The 17,368-nt window shown below is 40.7% G+C and overlaps 2 protein-coding genes across 13 annotated transcripts; one reads left to right on the forward strand and one right to left on the reverse strand.

Moving 5' to 3' along the window:
* Positions 1-137: 137 nt before the first annotated feature.
* On the forward strand, positions 138-3,606 carry LOC125476746 (threonine--tRNA ligase, chloroplastic/mitochondrial 2-like). Of its 10 annotated transcripts, XR_007258050.1 has the most exons (7): positions 606-962; positions 1,066-1,212; positions 1,313-1,461; positions 1,864-2,117; positions 2,310-2,473; positions 2,757-2,789; positions 3,091-3,606. XR_007258050.1 is itself a non-coding variant. In XM_048583204.1 (5 exons), the coding sequence occupies exons 1-3, from the start codon at positions 465-467 to the stop codon at positions 2,032-2,034; spliced, it is 453 nt and encodes a 150-aa protein (XP_048439161.1). In that variant the 5' UTR covers positions 139-464; the 3' UTR covers positions 2,035-2,117; positions 2,310-3,213; positions 3,391-3,606. The 10 variants fall into 10 exon arrangements, 6 of the variants coding, with proteins under 6 accessions (XP_048439161.1, XP_048439160.1, XP_048439162.1 ...); XR_007258047.1 differs by adding an exon at positions 138-599 and having other exon boundaries at positions 788-962; positions 2,310-3,606; XR_007258048.1 differs by adding an exon at positions 139-599 and having other exon boundaries at positions 855-962; positions 2,310-3,606.
* On the reverse strand, positions 2,826-17,329 carry LOC103952514 (putative 12-oxophytodienoate reductase 11). 3 transcript variants are annotated; one of them, XR_007258046.1, is made up of 6 exons: positions 17,171-17,329; positions 14,533-14,673; positions 14,303-14,433; positions 13,745-13,909; positions 4,019-5,406; positions 2,826-3,967 (listed from the first exon to the last, which is right to left on the reverse strand). XR_007258046.1 is itself a non-coding variant. In XM_048583200.1 (6 exons), exons 1-6 carry the CDS (start codon positions 17,245-17,247, stop codon positions 4,811-4,813), a joined length of 1,056 nt encoding a protein of 351 aa, XP_048439157.1. In that variant the 5' UTR covers positions 17,248-17,329; the 3' UTR covers positions 2,826-4,810. The 3 variants fall into 3 exon arrangements, 2 of the variants coding, with proteins under 2 accessions (XP_048439157.1, XP_009362373.2); XM_048583200.1 differs by having other exon boundaries at positions 2,826-5,254; positions 5,309-5,406; XM_009364098.3 differs by having other exon boundaries at positions 2,826-5,406.
* Between the last annotated feature and the right edge of the window lie 39 nt (positions 17,330-17,368).

Raw genomic sequence — 17,368 nt, forward strand, 5'->3', positions numbered from 1 at the left:
ATAAAAATTCTTTAAAATTCTAATTGACTACTTCAGGATTCTAAAATCTTGTAAAATTCTTGACTAGCCTTTATTTGAATACACTCTCTTACATTTTTTTTTAAATTCTAATTGACTAATCCAAAATCTTTTAAAATTCTTTAAAATCCCGCTAAATCCTTATTTGACTGCACCCCCGAGGGAAAAAATCGGAAAGCCAAAACCTCCACCACAAACGAAGTCACGAACACGCCACTCTCACTCACCCTCCACCGTTACACACGAACCCAATCATAATTCTGAAATCCAAACACAACCCAGGTGTTAATCCTTCAGAGAATGGCAATGGCCACTTCTTCTTCCTTCCTCTCAATGATCCCTCTCCTCAAGACCTCTTCTTTGCTTTCCCCAGTTAAACACTGAGCTCCGAGTTCAGGGCTCTGTCCCTCTACGGCGGTAGAAATGGAGTCTTCACCTCCTCGGCGATGGCCACGGAGGCTCAGGTCTCGACCCAAGACGACAAATTGAAGGATGCCCAGATGGAGGTAGCTGATAAGTCTGAGAAAGTCGTGCTTCCAACAAACGAGTCCTCCGAAAACCTCATCAGAATTCGACACATGGTATTTATTGAAATTGCATTTGGATTGGATTTATGATTGTGTTATGTTAAATTGAAGTAGGAGTGCTTTCCTGTTGAATTTTTTGAATTTTTAGATTCTTAGGAGCTTCCCCTTTTTGAAAGTTTGATGCTTTTAATTAACTATTTTCAATTCTACGTTACTAATTGTCACCTGATTCTGTTGTGAAGAATGAGGAAGTAAGGATGAAGAAAATAAGAACATAACTTCTCGGCAATTTGAAATTTGATCGAATAGGACATGGAAAAATGGGTGTACAGCAGCGGATAAGCTGGGAAAATTTTCGTCCTGTTTTTGGGAATGTGAGAAGATGCACGGGTTTCTGTATTTTGATAAAGTGTTGAGGTCGAGCTATGTTCATTTTTTTCTGAATTTCCTTGTAGTTTGGTATTAATGGCACCTTTTCCGCTGTTATGGTGATGAACCATGTATATGTGTTTGACTGCAGTGTGCACACGCGATGGCCATGGCTGTTCAAAAGTTCTTCCCGGATGCAAGAGTGACAATTGGTCCGTGGATAGAAAATGGGTTCTATTATGATTTTGATATGGAGCCTTTGACGGACAAAGAGTTGAAGAGAATCAAGAAGGAGATGGTAAGTGGAATTTCTGTATAAGTTATCATGTTTGTATCAAAGTTTTGGAACCATGAAACTATTGAAAAGTATTCGTGAACATTTCTTTTGTGGTTTGTAGGATAGCATCATTGGTTGAAACTTACCACTCATAAGAGAAGAAGTTTCAAGAGATGAAGCTCACAAAAAGAATAACCACTCTCAACGAACCATACAAATTGGATATTTTGGATAGTATTAAAGAAGATCCCATTACCATATATCATATTGGTAAGGGTTTCACTATTTCAGGCTCAATATAGTATGGAAGGTGATGATTTAATGTGCAGGAACTGTGCGTAAATGATATTTTTATTAGCTACACAAGTGAAATGTACAGTGTTTGTGTTGAGTCTTCAGATGGAAATTTAAAGGAATAAAAAAGAGAGGGCGGGGGTGTGCTCAGGGAAAACAATGTTGTTGGTGCTCTTTAAAAATGAGTTATTGATATGCAGATTGAAAACGAGACTAATTTGGAGGTGGGAGGAACCTTTTGGTCAGCTTACCAAATTATACTTGTGTTTATACATATGCATGCTTGTACTGGGATTTGATTGTGTTTTGAACTAGCATCCTGTCATATTAGACTGTCTTTATGTCATTATTCCTCATAGTCTGCCGAATTCTTCATAGGTGATGAATGGTGGGACGTATGTGCGGGGCCCCATGTTGAAAAAACTGGAAATATTAACAGAAAAGCTGTCGAACTTGAGTCTATTGCTGGTGCCTGCTGGAGAGGAGATGAAAAGAAACCGATGCTGCACAGGACCTATGGCACTGCATGGGAGAGTGAAGATCAATTGAAGGCATATCTTCATTTCAAAGAGGAAGCTAAACGTCGAGATCACAGGCGCCTTGGTCAAGTTCTTGACCTGTTTTCTATACAGGTACTCATAATTGCCCTGAATCTCTTTCTGCTGTTTACGCAGATTTATCAGTTAGCAATCCCATTATTTGTAATTATGAGGATTCTTGCATTGAACATTTTCATTGTTGAATTTTCACAGAATGATGCTGGTGGGGGTTTGAACTCCCCCAGTTATCATTTTCATCGTATTAATTAAAGTCTCATTTCTCAGGTGCTTTCAAGTGACAGCCCCAACTATGGATGCATGCTGCCACTGGAAACTAAAAAATTTTAATAGTTGCTGGGATCACTGATCCAACTAAAGTGGGTTTCTTTATCAAGTACTTCACGAATAGAATATTTCGGAGATCCAATCACTGGGACAGATTGAATAAGGTGAAGATCACAGGGGTGGGATACTGGGGAGGGTGGTAGGGTTATGGGGAGTGGGCTCTGGTTGGTTTCGATTTGACCGAGGCCATGGTTCAGCCACAAGATGTAGTGCCTACGCGTGGGGTTTAGGGATTTCATAGGAAGGGTTACGGAGGGAAGGGGTGCACGCGTGAATTGCAGAGGGAGAGGGAGAAGGAGGGGGAGTAGGGTTGCTATATTCAAGTTCTCTTTTTTATTTTTACTTGAATTTGATTTGATTCTTTAGTTATTTATTTTTTTGCGACAGGTTGAGAATGCAAAAGCTCAGCTGGAGCTGGAGGTGAGAATTTTAATTTAATTCATGGTATATTGTGTGTTTTTTTTTTTTTTTTTTTTTTTTTTTTTACTTTATTTTTGTGGGATTGTGCTGTTTTTGGGGAAAACAATATTAAATTGAAGTAAAGTTTAGATATTTCTGTAATTGGGATTTAGAGTAAGAGATGAAGAACTAAATGTGATTGCAAAATTAAAAGTTATAGAACTTTTTCGGTTTGGAAGCTAATTTTAAATTCAGTTAGCTGATTAATTAATAGAGAAATGTATAGCGAATGCGTGGTATGTTTTTCGATGCGTATAAGCAGACATGGGTGCTGCTTCAGCGGCAGCAGCTGCTATATGATGGTAGATGAGGAATTCTGAGATGCTGAGTGCTCCTAGTGTCAGAGATGAAGACTTGATAATGATCGTTCCAATTCCGCCCCAAGGTATACTTGACGATGTTCGTGCCTTTAATGGGCCTGTCAATATATTTCAATGCACCCACCAATTGGTTTTATCGTCATACATCATTCATTAGAAATGGGATGGTGAGTTTCTCAATACAGTTTTAATTTTTGTGCGAATAATGTTTGTAAAGTCTATTTTTATTTCGTTCATTGCAGATTCTTATTTTTTATTTAGTTCACCATTCATGCTTTTAAAGATAAGAAGTGCAAGGCTCTCTGAGATGTTAGTTTTGGGTGGCAATTGAAAGATACGAGGATAAACAAAAATACCTACCAATTGAAAGGATAAATTCAATTGAAAATATTTGGTTCATCAATTATTATAGTTTGAGCTTTCTGCATTAAATGTCCTGTTTTCGGGAAGAGTGATTCGTGTAATTGGGTTTTATTAAATTTTTCATGATTTTATATAGTTTTTCGTTTAAATTTGTGGATTCTGAAACACTTTTATGAGTGTTAATTTCTGTTTATTTGTTTGGAATTTGGCTGTTTCTTCAATTTCATCACCACCCATCCTCACAACTTCATCTAAAGTGTTCTGCAGAAATTTGATTCAATTGGTGGATTTGGGTAAGCAACCAAGAAACCATAATCTTTTCTTTTGGTTTTAAGAACTGAATTTGATGGTTAAGTTTATGTTTCAAGACTATCTTCCTTTCTCCTAAATACTAAGTTTTATGAGATTACATTTGGCAAGTCTGAAAACGGATTAGAATACTGAGTTTTATGAGATCTATTTGGCAAGATTGGCTTCTTTTCTCCTAAATACTGAGTTTTATGAGACCTATTTGGCAAGTCTGAAAGTGGATTGCGTATGTTTATATCTTCCTTTCTCCTAAATACTGAGTTTTATGAGATCACACCATCTTATGTTTATTGTATAATCTTATGCAGTCAGAAGAATTATCATCTTTTTGCTTTTAGATTTCAACATATTTGGAAATACTTCAAATTTTTTGTAGTGCAGTTTGTAGCTAACATGATTACGTAAGTTCTGTTTCTTTAGTGAATTTTTATGCAGGAAAGAAAGTCATTTCTCAGTTTTTAGTTAACATGATTACATAAGTTTTGCTTATCTTATCGACCTCATTCACTCATGAGTTGCTCTGTTCATTCATGACTGTGTTAAATTTATTTAGGCTAAATGTGTCTTATTCATGCAGTTGCGCATGAAACAGTTGTTCCCGCCGCAACGTGTGGACTTATTTTCTAGTTCCAATCTAAACCTAGAGACGAAACGAGGCCATATATTACAAAGAGATTCTAAAACAGCCTTCGCTCAGAGAATAAAAAAAGCCATGCAGTGAGAACATCTAAAGGAAACGAGTTGATCCTCAATAAACGCCTCAATTGAATGACATATATAGGGATAAGAATTGAGTTTCCTCTTTCACAAATGTTACTTATTCATTCCGGCCATTATATGGTACAACACCGAACAGAGAGTACAACTTTTCCAGCCTCTAAGATACAACAGTACAATACAATATAGTTGAAAACAATCCAAAGATAGTACAGACTCAATCGGATGAATCAAAGGAGCCCTAGTGTTCAAGCTTCCATCTTTGCGGTAAACTTAGGTGGTGGCTTCAAGAAATGGATAATCAGTGTAACCAATGACGGGATCAGGTGTGTAGAATGTCTCTCTGTTGTACTTGTTTAGAGGAGCATTAAGTTCAAATCTCTTTGGCAAATCCGGATTCGCCAAGAAAATACGGCCATAAGCAATAAGATCTGCACAGCCCTCGGCCACAGCATTGTTTCCATCTTCCCTGTCATAACCGCCACCAGCAATGAAGTTACCATGGAAAGCCTTTCTCATAGGAAGAAGACTCTGGCGGGTTTCAGCTATTTCTCCAACTGTACTCATCCTTGGCTCGACCATGAGGTGGCAGTACATGATTCCATATTTGTTCAAGGCATTGGCCATATAGACGCCTAATTCTTTTGGATTTGAATCCCCTGAGTCCATATAGTCAGCAAATGGACATAATCTAATTCCAACTTTATCTGCTCCTATTTCGTTAACGACGGCTTCAACAACTTCCAGAGGAAGGCGGCAACGATTCTCTATAGATCCACCATATTGGTCTGTTCGATCATTCACATGATCTTTCAGAAACTGATCAAGAAGGTAGCCATGCGCTCCATGAATTTCAACTCCGTCGAAGCCTATATAGCAGATTAACAATTTCAACATACTGACGGTATTAGAACCTTAAGCATTGTCGCTGAATTACCAAAATATTCAATAACGAGATGTGAGGGGGCTTGCAGCTCCATGGCAGTGAGCTTTTTATTCCATCCCTCACCACCAAACCCACCCCACCAACACACCCCACCCCACCCCCCCCCCCCCCCCCCCCCCCCCCCCCCAAAACAACTCACCACCCCTTCCCCCAAGGCCAGAGTTTGAAGAATCCCTGTAACAACCCGTCCCAGAATTTACGTAAGAAAATGGGTATTTTTGTATTTTCACTAAGTTTGGGGGATACCTTTCTTTTAAAAATTGTTTTTGAGCCTTAATTGGTGAGCCCAAGGGGCCCACCCCCTGTTTTTGTCCCCCGTTCCCTTTCCCTTTCCCCTTTTCCTTTTTTCTGAAAAATCTCTCTCTCCTCTCCTTCACTCTCTCTTCTCTCTGTCTTTCTCTCCCTCTCGGTCCGACAAGAACACACACACACACACACACACACCCAAGCCCGCACCTATAACTCTTTTCTAACCCCGTGGATGTGTTTTGGGACGTCAAACCACGAAGAAACCACCTCGGGAGACATTTCTCAGTTTTCCGGCGAGCACCGCCCTTTTCGAGGCGATTTCCGGCCAAACCACGGCGAGTTGGCCGGCGTGCGAGGTATCAATCTCTTCGTCTCGCTGAGTACTACAACTTTCCTTTTTGTTTCACCTAATTTCATTGAGTATTGAAGAAGTTATGCTCATTTGAATCTTACCCAGTTTCCGGCGGACACCCGTGGCTTCCAAGCTGTTTTCCGGCCAACTCCGGCCACAATGACGGGAACCAAGGGTATATTTCGATTCCTTACCTTCGGGGCTTCAATTTGGTATATTGAATGACATGTTTTGGTTGAGTTTTGAGCTCCAACGGAGCTTGGGAATTCTCCGGCCGAAATCCGGCCTTCTCCCTCTTTGGACTCCGGCGAACACCTAAGGCCTTTGGGCCTTTCCTGCCAAGCCCAAGACCCTGGGCAGCCCAAACCCATTACCCTTTGTAATTAGGCCTTTGGGCCGTTTGTTTTAGGGCCTCTGGCCCGTTAACCCTAAACCCTTAGGCCCAACCCGGATCCAACCCAAGTCCAAATCCAATACCCAAACCCTAAAGCCTGACCCGTTGACCCGGACCCGGACCTGACCCGTTGACCGTTGACCCGGTCAACGGTCAGCGTTGACTTTGACCGGTCGCGGTCAACGTTGACTTAGACCTTGGGTTGACTTTTTCGGTTTTCGTGCGGGACCCCTCCTTGGCTAATTTCGACGTCCTGAACCCGTTTCCGATGTTCGTTTTCCCAAATTCAACCGTTTGAGTAGAGTTTGACTAAATGTACCGTTTATGTGCTTAGGGGCGATTATCTGTGGCGTTTCCTTCTTTGCTAGATGACGTGGCTTTTCGACGGCGAAGTACTGTGAGTGGACCCCTTCTAAAAATGCATGTTTTGATAGTATAAATGCATACATGAAAAGCATGATTTGATGATTATGTTTTATGAAACGTTTTACGAGATAACATGCTTACTGAGGCTAGTTTGAATTATTACTATTTTTCCTATAACCCATGTTCTTGTAGAATATCTGATGGATGACGATATGATATTTAGAACATGTTTAGAACACCTCTTTATAGTATAGATGATGGATGACTTTATACTATAAAGTTGATTTTCAATATATGTATGTTCACTGGTTTTGTACCTACCTAGTGGTCCTTTCCGCTACGGGACGTAGGGATAGATCCGGTCCGTCCCGGGCGACGGTTTGGTGTTGGCATAGGGCCTGGAGTGTGTTTTCCTCTGACTGTCTGCTCAGAGACGGGGAGCCGGCATGGGGCCTGAAGTGCATTTTCCTCTGACTGTGTGCTCAGAGACGGGGAGCCGGCATGGGGCCTGAAGTGTTATATCGGACATTCACTAGTGTTTATTATTTATGCGAATTATGATTTGAGATATTGCACGACATGCTAGGTTTCGGAAAACCTATGTTTATCATCATATATATGTGTTTTCATAAAACCTGGGGGTTAGTATGTTGATAACTGTTTTATTATATATATATCAACTTGGTCCACTCATGTTTGTTTTGCGCCCCCTTCAGGACTTAGAATCGAGGCATACAATCCCGACGTCCAGGCACTTCCGCATCGGCATCTTCGAGTCCTCTCGGTGTAGGACCCACTCCTTTGTTCATTTAGTTTTATATTATTTTTCCTTTAGTGTTCTAGATTAGTGGTGTGCTCTGAACACGGTCCTTATTTGCATATTCATTATTCTTTTATATTTATAAGCCTTATTTATCCTTTGTTTTCAGCATTTGCACTCAATAAATGGCTTTCGTCACCCTCGGGTGTCGGCCAGCACGTGCCTATCCTGGTATTCGGGGAATATCGGGGTCGGGGCGTGTCAGATTGGTATCAGAGCGTGGTTTTGTTCAGAGCATACTTAGGATCTTCTGTTAGTGTAGTAGTGTGTTTGTCATGACATCATTTGGATGTCATGACTTCCGGTTTTGGTGTCATTCGGCATAGTTGTGCAAACCTTTCTCTGTTTGAATTTTCACCTTCTGGTTGAAATACAAGAATTCGTGTCGGGATTATGCCTCAGTGCTAATGAAGTGGATTGTTGGATGACTTTTGACATCGGATCGATACTCTACATTGTGCATTCCCTGGGAATTTCGGACATAATTGGATTTACCTAGGAGCGTTGAGAAACGGAAAAACCCTAAGTGAGTTGTATTTGGAAGGTATGAAGCGGTGTTGTACTTTACGACGTGCATTCTCAGAGAATGGCGGGCACAATGAGTGTTACTTGGAAGCGACGTGTTCTAGAAATCTTAGTTGAGGAAGTCTGGTCGAGACCAGCTGTAGATACGAAATGGTGATGCCACTCTGCGACATGCGTTCCCTAGGAATTGCGGGCAGAGTCGGCTCTACATCAAAATCTCGAGAAACAGAAAAATCTTGACGGTACGAGGTGGTTGAGATCAACTAGAAACCTAAAACGATGACATCACTCTGCGACATGCGTTCCCTAGGAATGGCGGGCAGAGTCATATTGGAGTGGCAATTACTTGAAATATTCGAAGTTCGTGTTTGAGAAAGCAAGCGCTAGTGGTGACGACGATTAGTAAGTGGTAGTTGGCGGGAGCAAATCAATGTTCTCAGGCTCATTACCACTGAAGAAACTCGTGTGAACCGGTAGAATGAATCTTCGATGATTGTTCTACCAGTAACCTGCTTGCTTGCCTCAACAGCGAAGTCAAGTTCCTTAACCTTTGACCGTTAGCTCTATACCAAATTCTTCAAGCTTTGACTTCATTTAAATTAGGTAATTTCTTAAATGACTCTTCGGTAGCAGACGCTATTCCCACCAATTTTCCAAAAGGAGTTGCGATTCTTTTTGTTGTTGTAGTTGGATTGGGTTGATGAAGATCCATACTTGTTTGGATAAACAGACTTCTTGAACTTCACCTGGATTTGGCAGTAGGCGGTAAATCCTAGCATCTTGTCCACGTACTTTTCAGTAGAAGTGAACTTAGCCTCTTGCGTGTAGCCCAACTGACCAGTACTCTTGTCCACTAATTGTTTAGCCTTATAATTTTCAATGTAATGGCTTGAGATTACCATATTCATCTTTGTACGAAGATCGAGCTTTACTTTGAACTTCTCTGGACTCATTGAGCTTTGGGTTGCTCAAGAGCATCACTTTGAGGTAGCCAATCGTGTTACTGCATGCTTATGCAGACTGCTTTGTATCTTTCTTCTTCGTCATTCTGTTGATTTAGAGGTTCTATGTTTAATTTTTGAACTTTGAAATAGCTCTCACAAAGTATTGTGAATTTCGAAATGTCTTTGGCCTCGTCAGATCTTATTAACAGTTCTTGACTATTCTTGAGCTTATACCTATTTCCTTTTTGGCTAAGAAACCAGTCAACCTTACCGTGTTGATTAACCAAATAATCATAAACAGTGACTTCTATTTCTGCATCTTTACCTTCCTTTGCTTGTTTGTTCTTGGCATGATTTCTCACTCATCCAGATATCTTGTACTCTAGTTTTAATAGACTTGTTTTGATCCTCAAATTCTTGAGTGTTCTTCTAGCCTTCTTTACATGGTTTCTCACTCAATCAGTGAAGAATTCACGATCGATCAATTCGGTGGAAGTTTGCGCCCAATTCTTACCACTTCAGACAGAAATGTTGGGAGCATAATCCTTTTCACAAGCTTACCTTACTTACCAGAAAGAGTTCCACGTGGGTGTGAGGTTGGAGTCGTCTTGTGGAAAGAGGTTGGTGAAGATTGTGGTGCAGGTGAGCAGCAGATTGCATCATTATCTTCACGCTGAATTGAATGGTCACCATTCATTATCTTGCTACCATTCATAACCATCATATCGTACGTTCGTAGACCTTTTCGATGATATGATGTGTTCGCCTCAACGTAGCTTTCCACTACCTTGACACCAGGATCCTTCAGTTCGTGAGCACGTGAGCGTGATGTTTGGGCGATCTTTTAGTAAGAGTTGGATGAAGGTTTAAGTACAGAAGGTCAGCGGATTGTATCATCATCTTACTATAATTCATAGGCATCACATCGGTTCTTTTCCAATGTTAGGTGCCGTCTCAACTCATCTTTTCACTGTTTCACTCCAAGACTCTTTTGTTGTGAGTACGTGGTTATTGAAACGCTTCTAGCAATCTGTTAAGTGTACTCTGGATTGGCACCCCAGTGCGGTCGAGGCGAGAATTGGAAATTCTTTACACTTCTCTTGAAAGGTGTGTACTTTCATTTGTTTTAGGTTGATCACTTGAGAGTCCTTCTTTCTATCAACTTTGACCTTGTTTTACTAGAAACCTGCAACTAAGCAAAATTGGAGAGATGGTTTGAGCACTACAATGATTTCCAAGAGATACCGCTTGTTGGGAAAGGTGACTTTTCGTTTTCTGCTTGCTTGGCTTGAGCTTTTGGGTCTACTAGTAACATGGTAGCCACTTCCTTTGAATCCCAAGGTACAGTTTTCAAATGGGTTCTTTGTTGGAAAAACACTGGAGTAGTTGGTCACATTTGGAAGAACTGAGGAGGATAGTATGCTTGATACTGGATAGAGTTTTTTACGACAGTTTCTGTTTAGTTCGGTTTGAGTACGCCATTTTTGCGACATGGTACAACAGTTCTACAGACAATACTAGTTAGCAGATGAGTATTGGGAACTAGTATTCAAAAGATTGAATTTACGACGCGTGAAATTGTGCAACCTCAGCAAATTTCTGCTTGCTTATCGAGACAACAAATGTGTGATCGATATCACGGGCGGCCGACTGTGGTATTGAAAACTTATTTGTTGGATTCGTTAAGCAAGTGGGCAGGAAGATTCGTCTTTAGCAGTTGGTACAGATTTGCTATTGTTAGGACTTGACCTAGAGACGCATCTTTTCTCGGAGTACGTGACGTTCGTATGCTTAGGCGAGACCCACTCTCATTTTTTCAGTTTTGAGTTCAGTTTTGATTTTCAGTAAGTATTTTAACTTCCTTTTCTTTAATTATTTGTTTTCGACGTTACAAATGTTTTGGGGGAAGTATTTCCATTTTCAGTTTTAAGTTAAGCGCGAGTTTTTGACCTATATGTTAGTACATATTTATTTTGACTATTTTGACTATTTTGACACTATAGTATTTTGCGTACTTATTTTTGAACTTACGTCTATGTATGTTTTCAACCTTATATCTTATTAAAGTATGTTTCTACTTTTACACTGATGGGGAAGAAAGTAAGAGCTTGGAGGCATGATAGAGGATTTGGCAAACCGCTCGCGACGGTGTGACATTTTCTCTTTGATGCACCCACTCTGACTTGAATTCTCATTATACATATATTCTTCTTCCTATTTTCGAGTATTTCGGTTTATTGTGATTTTAAATTTCGGGACGAAATTCTTTTAAGGGGGGTAGATTGTAACAACCCGTCCCAGAATTTACGTAAGAAAATGGGTATTTTTGTATTTTCACTAAGTTTGGGGGATACCTTTCTTTTAAAAATTGTTTTTGAGCCTTAATTGGTGAGCCCAAGGGGCCCACCCCCTGTTTTTGTCCCCCGTTCCCTTTCCCTTTCCCCTTTTCCTTTTTTCTGAAAAATCTCTCTCTCCTCTCCTTCACTCTCTCTTCTCTCTGTCTTTCTCTCCCTCTCGGTCCGACAAGAACACACACACACACACACACACACCCAAGCCCGCACCTATAACTCTTTTCTAACCCCGTGGATGTGTTTTGGGACGTCAAACCACGAAGAAACCACCTCGGGAGACATTTCTCAGTTTTCCGGCGAGCACCGCCCTTTTCGAGGCGATTTCCGGCCAAACCACGGCGAGTTGGCCGGCGTGCGAGGTATCAATCTCTTCGTCTCGCTGAGTACTACAACTTTCCTTTTTGTTTCACCTAATTTCATTGAGTATTGAAGAAGTTATGCTCATTTGAATCTTACCCAGTTTCCGGCGGACACCCGTGGCTTCCAAGCTGTTTTCCGGCCAACTCCGGCCACAATGACGGGAACCAAGGGTATATTTCGATTCCTTACCTTCGGGGCTTCAATTTGGTATATTGAATGACATGTTTTGGTTGAGTTTTGAGCTCCAACGGAGCTTGGGAATTCTCCGGCCGAAATCCGGCCTTCTCCCTCTTTGGACTCCGGCGAACACCTAAGGCCTTTGGGCCTTTCCTGCCAAGCCCAAGACCCTGGGCAGCCCAAACCCATTACCCTTTGTAATTAGGCCTTTGGGCCGTTTGTTTTAGGGCCTCTGGCCCGTTAACCCTAAACCCTTAGGCCCAACCCGGATCCAACCCAAGTCCAAATCCAATACCCAAACCCTAAAGCCTGACCCGTTGACCCGGACCCGGACCTGACCCGTTGACCGTTGACCCGGTCAACGGTCAGCGTTGACTTTGACCGGTCGCGGTCAACGTTGACTTAGACCTTGGGTTGACTTTTTCGGTTTTCGTGCGGGACCCCTCCTTGGCTAATTTCGACGTCCTGAACCCGTTTCCGATGTTCGTTTTCCCAAATTCAACCGTTTGAGTAGAGTTTGACTAAATGTACCGTTTATGTGCTTAGGGGCGATTATCTGTGGCGTTTCCTTCTTTGCTAGATGACGTGGCTTTTCGACGGCGAAGTACTGTGAGTGGACCCCTTCTAAAAATGCATGTTTTGATAGTATAAATGCATACATGAAAAGCATGATTTGATGATTATGTTTTATGAAACGTTTTACGAGATAACATGCTTACTGAGGCTAGTTTGAATTATTACTATTTTTCCTATAACCCATGTTCTTGTAGAATATCTGATGGATGACGATATGATATTTAGAACATGTTTAGAACACCTCTTTATAGTATAGATGATGGATGACTTTATACTATAAAGTTGATTTTCAATATATGTATGTTCACTGGTTTTGTACCTACCTAGTGGTCCTTTCCGCTACGGGACGTAGGGATAGATCCGGTCCGTCCCGGGCGACGGTTTGGTGTTGGCATAGGGCCTGGAGTGTGTTTTCCTCTGACTGTCTGCTCAGAGACGGGGAGCCGGCATGGGGCCTGAAGTGCATTTTCCTCTGACTGTGTGCTCAGAGACGGGGAGCCGGCATGGGGCCTGAAGTGTTATATCGGACATTCACTAGTGTTTATTATTTATGCGAATTATGATTTGAGATATTGCACGACATGCTAGGTTTCGGAAAACCTATGTTTATCATCATATATATGTGTTTTCATAAAACCTGGGGGTTAGTATGTTGATAACTGTTTTATTATATATATATCAACTTGGTCCACTCATGTTTGTTTTGCGCCCCCTTCAGGACTTAGAATCGAGGCATACAATCCCGACGTCCAGGCACTTCCGCATCGGCATCTTCGAGTCCTCTCGGTGTAGGACCCACTCCTTTGTTCATTTAGTTTTATATTATTTTTCCTTTAGTGTTCTAGATTAGTGGTGTGCTCTGAACACGGTCCTTATTTGCATATTCATTATTCTTTTATATTTATAAGCCTTATTTATCCTTTGTTTTCAGCATTTGCACTCAATAAATGGCTTTCGTCACCCTCGGGTGTCGGCCAGCACGTGCCTATCCTGGTATTCGGGGAATATCGGGGTCGGGGCGTGTCAATCCCCCTCCCATCTCGAACTAGATTTCGCTGATCAAACACAATTTATTTTGCATAAGATTTGAAGCAAATTGAGCTGTTGTAAATTATGTTTCATATGTAACGTAAAGACAAATTACCAGCTTCAATAGCATTCCTTGCAGCAAGTCTAAAATCATTGACAATTTGTGGAATTTCATCTGTCCTTAATCGTCTTGGAGGCGTGAATTCAGAAGCATCAGTGCCATTTAATCGTATCGGCTTGTCAGTAGAAGATATTGGAGCTTGCCCATTTGGTTGATAACCTGTAAGCAAGGAGAAAAAGAATTACAACCTGAAGTCTAACAACAGTAACTAACATCCACAGCAGCACTCTTTTAATTCTGAATTCTGAGTTAAGTTAACATCAAACTTCTTCTCATCCAATAATAATAAAAACAATGCTTCCGAAACAGCAAGCTCATAAAAGTAGCGTCTTCTTATGGGTTATGTTAAAAACACCAACTCGGAACTTAAAAAAAGTCCAAGTTTTATCGTCGTTTGAGCAACAACATTGTCAATTATAATCACTCTCTCGTTCTGGTGCATACACCATAATGTTATACATCACACTTCTTAATCGGTCTAATTATTCACTCATGTTAACAAAGCATTCTATGGTAAAAGTGAGGTCATAAAGGTGTAAATCAGAAACGCACCGCTATTAGAAACCCTTCCAACATGCCAAATCTGACAGAAGAAGACGCCACCTTTAGCATGAACAGCATCAACAATGGGTTTCCAGGCTTCAACTTGCTCCTTTGTCCATATACCAGGTGTGTGCGGGTACCTTCGTATATTAAAGAAACGAAAATTTCATCAAACTTTGAAACGAAAGAAGCACCCTCAAATGTTTGTTAGTCTATGAATCTACTGTTGTTGAAATTACCCTTGAGCTGTGTCTGAAACTCCAGTGGCTTCAGCTATGAGAAGACCCCCGTTCGACGTTCTCTGAGAGTAATATAAGATAGCATGTGGTTGAGGAACATTGTTGTATGATCTCCGTCTGGTCAATGGTGCTAAAACAATTCTGGAAAGGAAAAAGAAATTGTAAATTAAAAATACGGAGTGAACAAGACGGAATGTGGCTGAGGAACATTATCGAATGATCTGTATCTAGTCATCAACGGTGAAAATACAATTCTAAAGAGGAAAAATATATAATAAACCATAAATACAACCTTCAGATTTTGTAGGAAGCATTAGTTTGCTAAGGCTCCTTTGATAACAAATTCGCTTTTAGTTTTCTTGTTTTAGTTAAAAAGGAGAAACGAGAGAGGAAGATGGAATTTGGGACGAAAATGTGTGAAATAAAAAGTCGAATTGTAGACTATCTGAATTTGCTTTATGTTCTTCATTTTCAGAATCATTCCATGCACGTTTTGTCCCTCATCCATCCCTTTCCCTTCCTCCTCCTCCTCCTCTTCCATCATGCATTTCTCTATCTTTCACTTAAAATTAAAAACTAAAAATTAAATACGAAATCGTTACCAAACACAACCTAAGCAAAGCAATGTCTTACGAAGTGACATGGCCGAAAGGACACATACTTTTAACAATCAGTTGCATCTATTTTCAACAATTAATCAATGAAATAACTCAATTGTGCTATTGTTTTGATTTAATTTGTAACATCTGTACTATTTTAGACAAAGATAGAGTTACAAGGAAAGTTCTTGTCTCCTTCCCAACATGTACTATTTTATAGACAAAGATACAGTTACAAACACTCCTTGTCTCTTTCCCCAAATCATTCTTCGGGAAGAGATCCGATCCAAATCTCTCCCATCAAAGGCCCAGGATCAAGTGATTCAGGCCATTAAAATTTGATCAAACGGCTACAATTATTATAACTTTTAGAGGGGCTTCCTGCTTGAAATCGTTAGACCAAATTTCAACGGTCCGAATTACTTGATCCTGGGCCTTTGATGGGACCAGATCTCTTCCCTTTTTTGTATAGCTATATTTGACACGCACACATGAATAAACTACACAGTACGCTAAACTTGAATATAGACAAGTTGTAATTTCATCTTCTATTTTTCTTGTTAGCCAATAGCCATTTGCAGACCTAGATACTCTCTGAATCCAAGTTTGGCTCTCCTCTCATAGTTAAGGTTCTAAAAGACGTTAAGCGCTAGTCGGCGGTGAGCTGGGGCCTAACGCCTAGGCTGCTGGGCAGGGGCGGGAGCCTAGCAATACTAGGCGGATTTAAGTAAATATATTATATTTTGTGTAAATAAGTGTATGTTTATACTTAAAATATATATAATTTCATTATAAACTACAAAATAGAATGACATATATATTATGAAGTATTGGACATAATGAAAACACAGGGAACAAGCATATAATGTGTGTTCATTTAAGTATTCAACAAGTCTTTATAATTTTTTGAAAAAAAATAAAATGCAAAATGCAAGCTATCTATTTTCTGTCTCAGTGAGTCGCAATCTAGTCAATGCTTAGGCGGGTCTGGGTGAGCTAGGCACGTGCCTCAGCAGATCTAGGCACCCTTTCTTAATTTTCAAACGTCTAGGCATTAATCGGGGTGGCGACCAGCCGCCAAGGGCCTAGGTGGGGCCTAGATGGTGCTTGGTGGGAATTTTTTAGAACAATGATTTTTACAACTTTATATTAAACAGTGTTCTAAAAATCGGCCTAGGCGGCTTAGGTGCTGGGCGGGGAGGTGCCGCTCCGATTAGGTGCCAATCGGCGAAGAAAAGCGGGGATATGTTAGGCGCTCGCCTGGGCGCTCCTAGGCGGCCTAGGCGGTGTCTAGGCGGTGGTGCTAAGCGGTCTTGTCCCTGTGTTACCATATTTCTAGCTTGCAGTCGCCGTTTTCTCATTGCCTTCCACCTTCAGTCGCACCCAGACCTCAGATCTCCTACAAAATTCGACAAGGAGGGAGTGAAAGAGAGAGAGGGAAGGAAAAAAGACGATTTGCTGCGAAGAGGGACGGGGGGAGAAAGATAGCGCTGCAGAGAGTGAAAGAAATGGGCAGTCTGTGCAGATGAGATAGAGAGAAAGGTGGGGGTGGGGGCAGCTATGCTCTCTAGGGTTAGTAGGTTTTTTATTAATTAAAAGTTTATGGACTTTGTTTCAAGATTTGTAGCAGGCCCAATTTTAGACATTAAACAAAATAAGAACTAATAATAATTATGGTCTTAAAAAACCTCTAAAATTTTATACAATACTTATATTTTATAACAAATATTTATTTTGTATGTTTTGTATTTTATTTTTTTCAACAAGTATGATTTTTGTGTGTGTAAAAATGGACTTATTTATATATTATATTATAAATTTATTTAAAAAGTACAAATATGCCTAGGCATCCGCTTAAACTCCGCTTAGCCGCCTAGCCGCCTAGACGCTAAGCGTTAACCCGCCGCCCGACTAGCGCCTAGCGTTTTTTAGAATCTTGACATTAAAATAACGCTCGAATCAAATAAATTAAACAATTACACGACAGAGAAATTTTAAAAAGTAAACAAATAGGAACAATGTTTGAAAGTTTTAAGTACCTATGAGAAAGATTGAAGTTTCCCAATTTGTAGGGAGTGATGAGAGGAATTGTGGGAGGTTGAGCAGCAGCAGACATCTCAGAATTTGAGTCAGTTGTCTGCCACCTGATTTTGCACTTGGCCCTTTATACTGGACTCTGGGAGGAAGGAAGGAAAGAAGGAAGGAAGGAAGGAAGGACCCGATTGGGTCTTTATACG

The sequence above is a fragment of a genome, unplaced genomic scaffold (genome assembly GCF_019419815.1).
Source record: "Pyrus x bretschneideri cultivar Hongxiangsu unplaced genomic scaffold, Pyrus_bretschneideri_v1 Contig2, whole genome shotgun sequence".
NCBI lineage: Eukaryota > Viridiplantae > Streptophyta > Magnoliopsida > Rosales > Rosaceae > Pyrus > Pyrus x bretschneideri.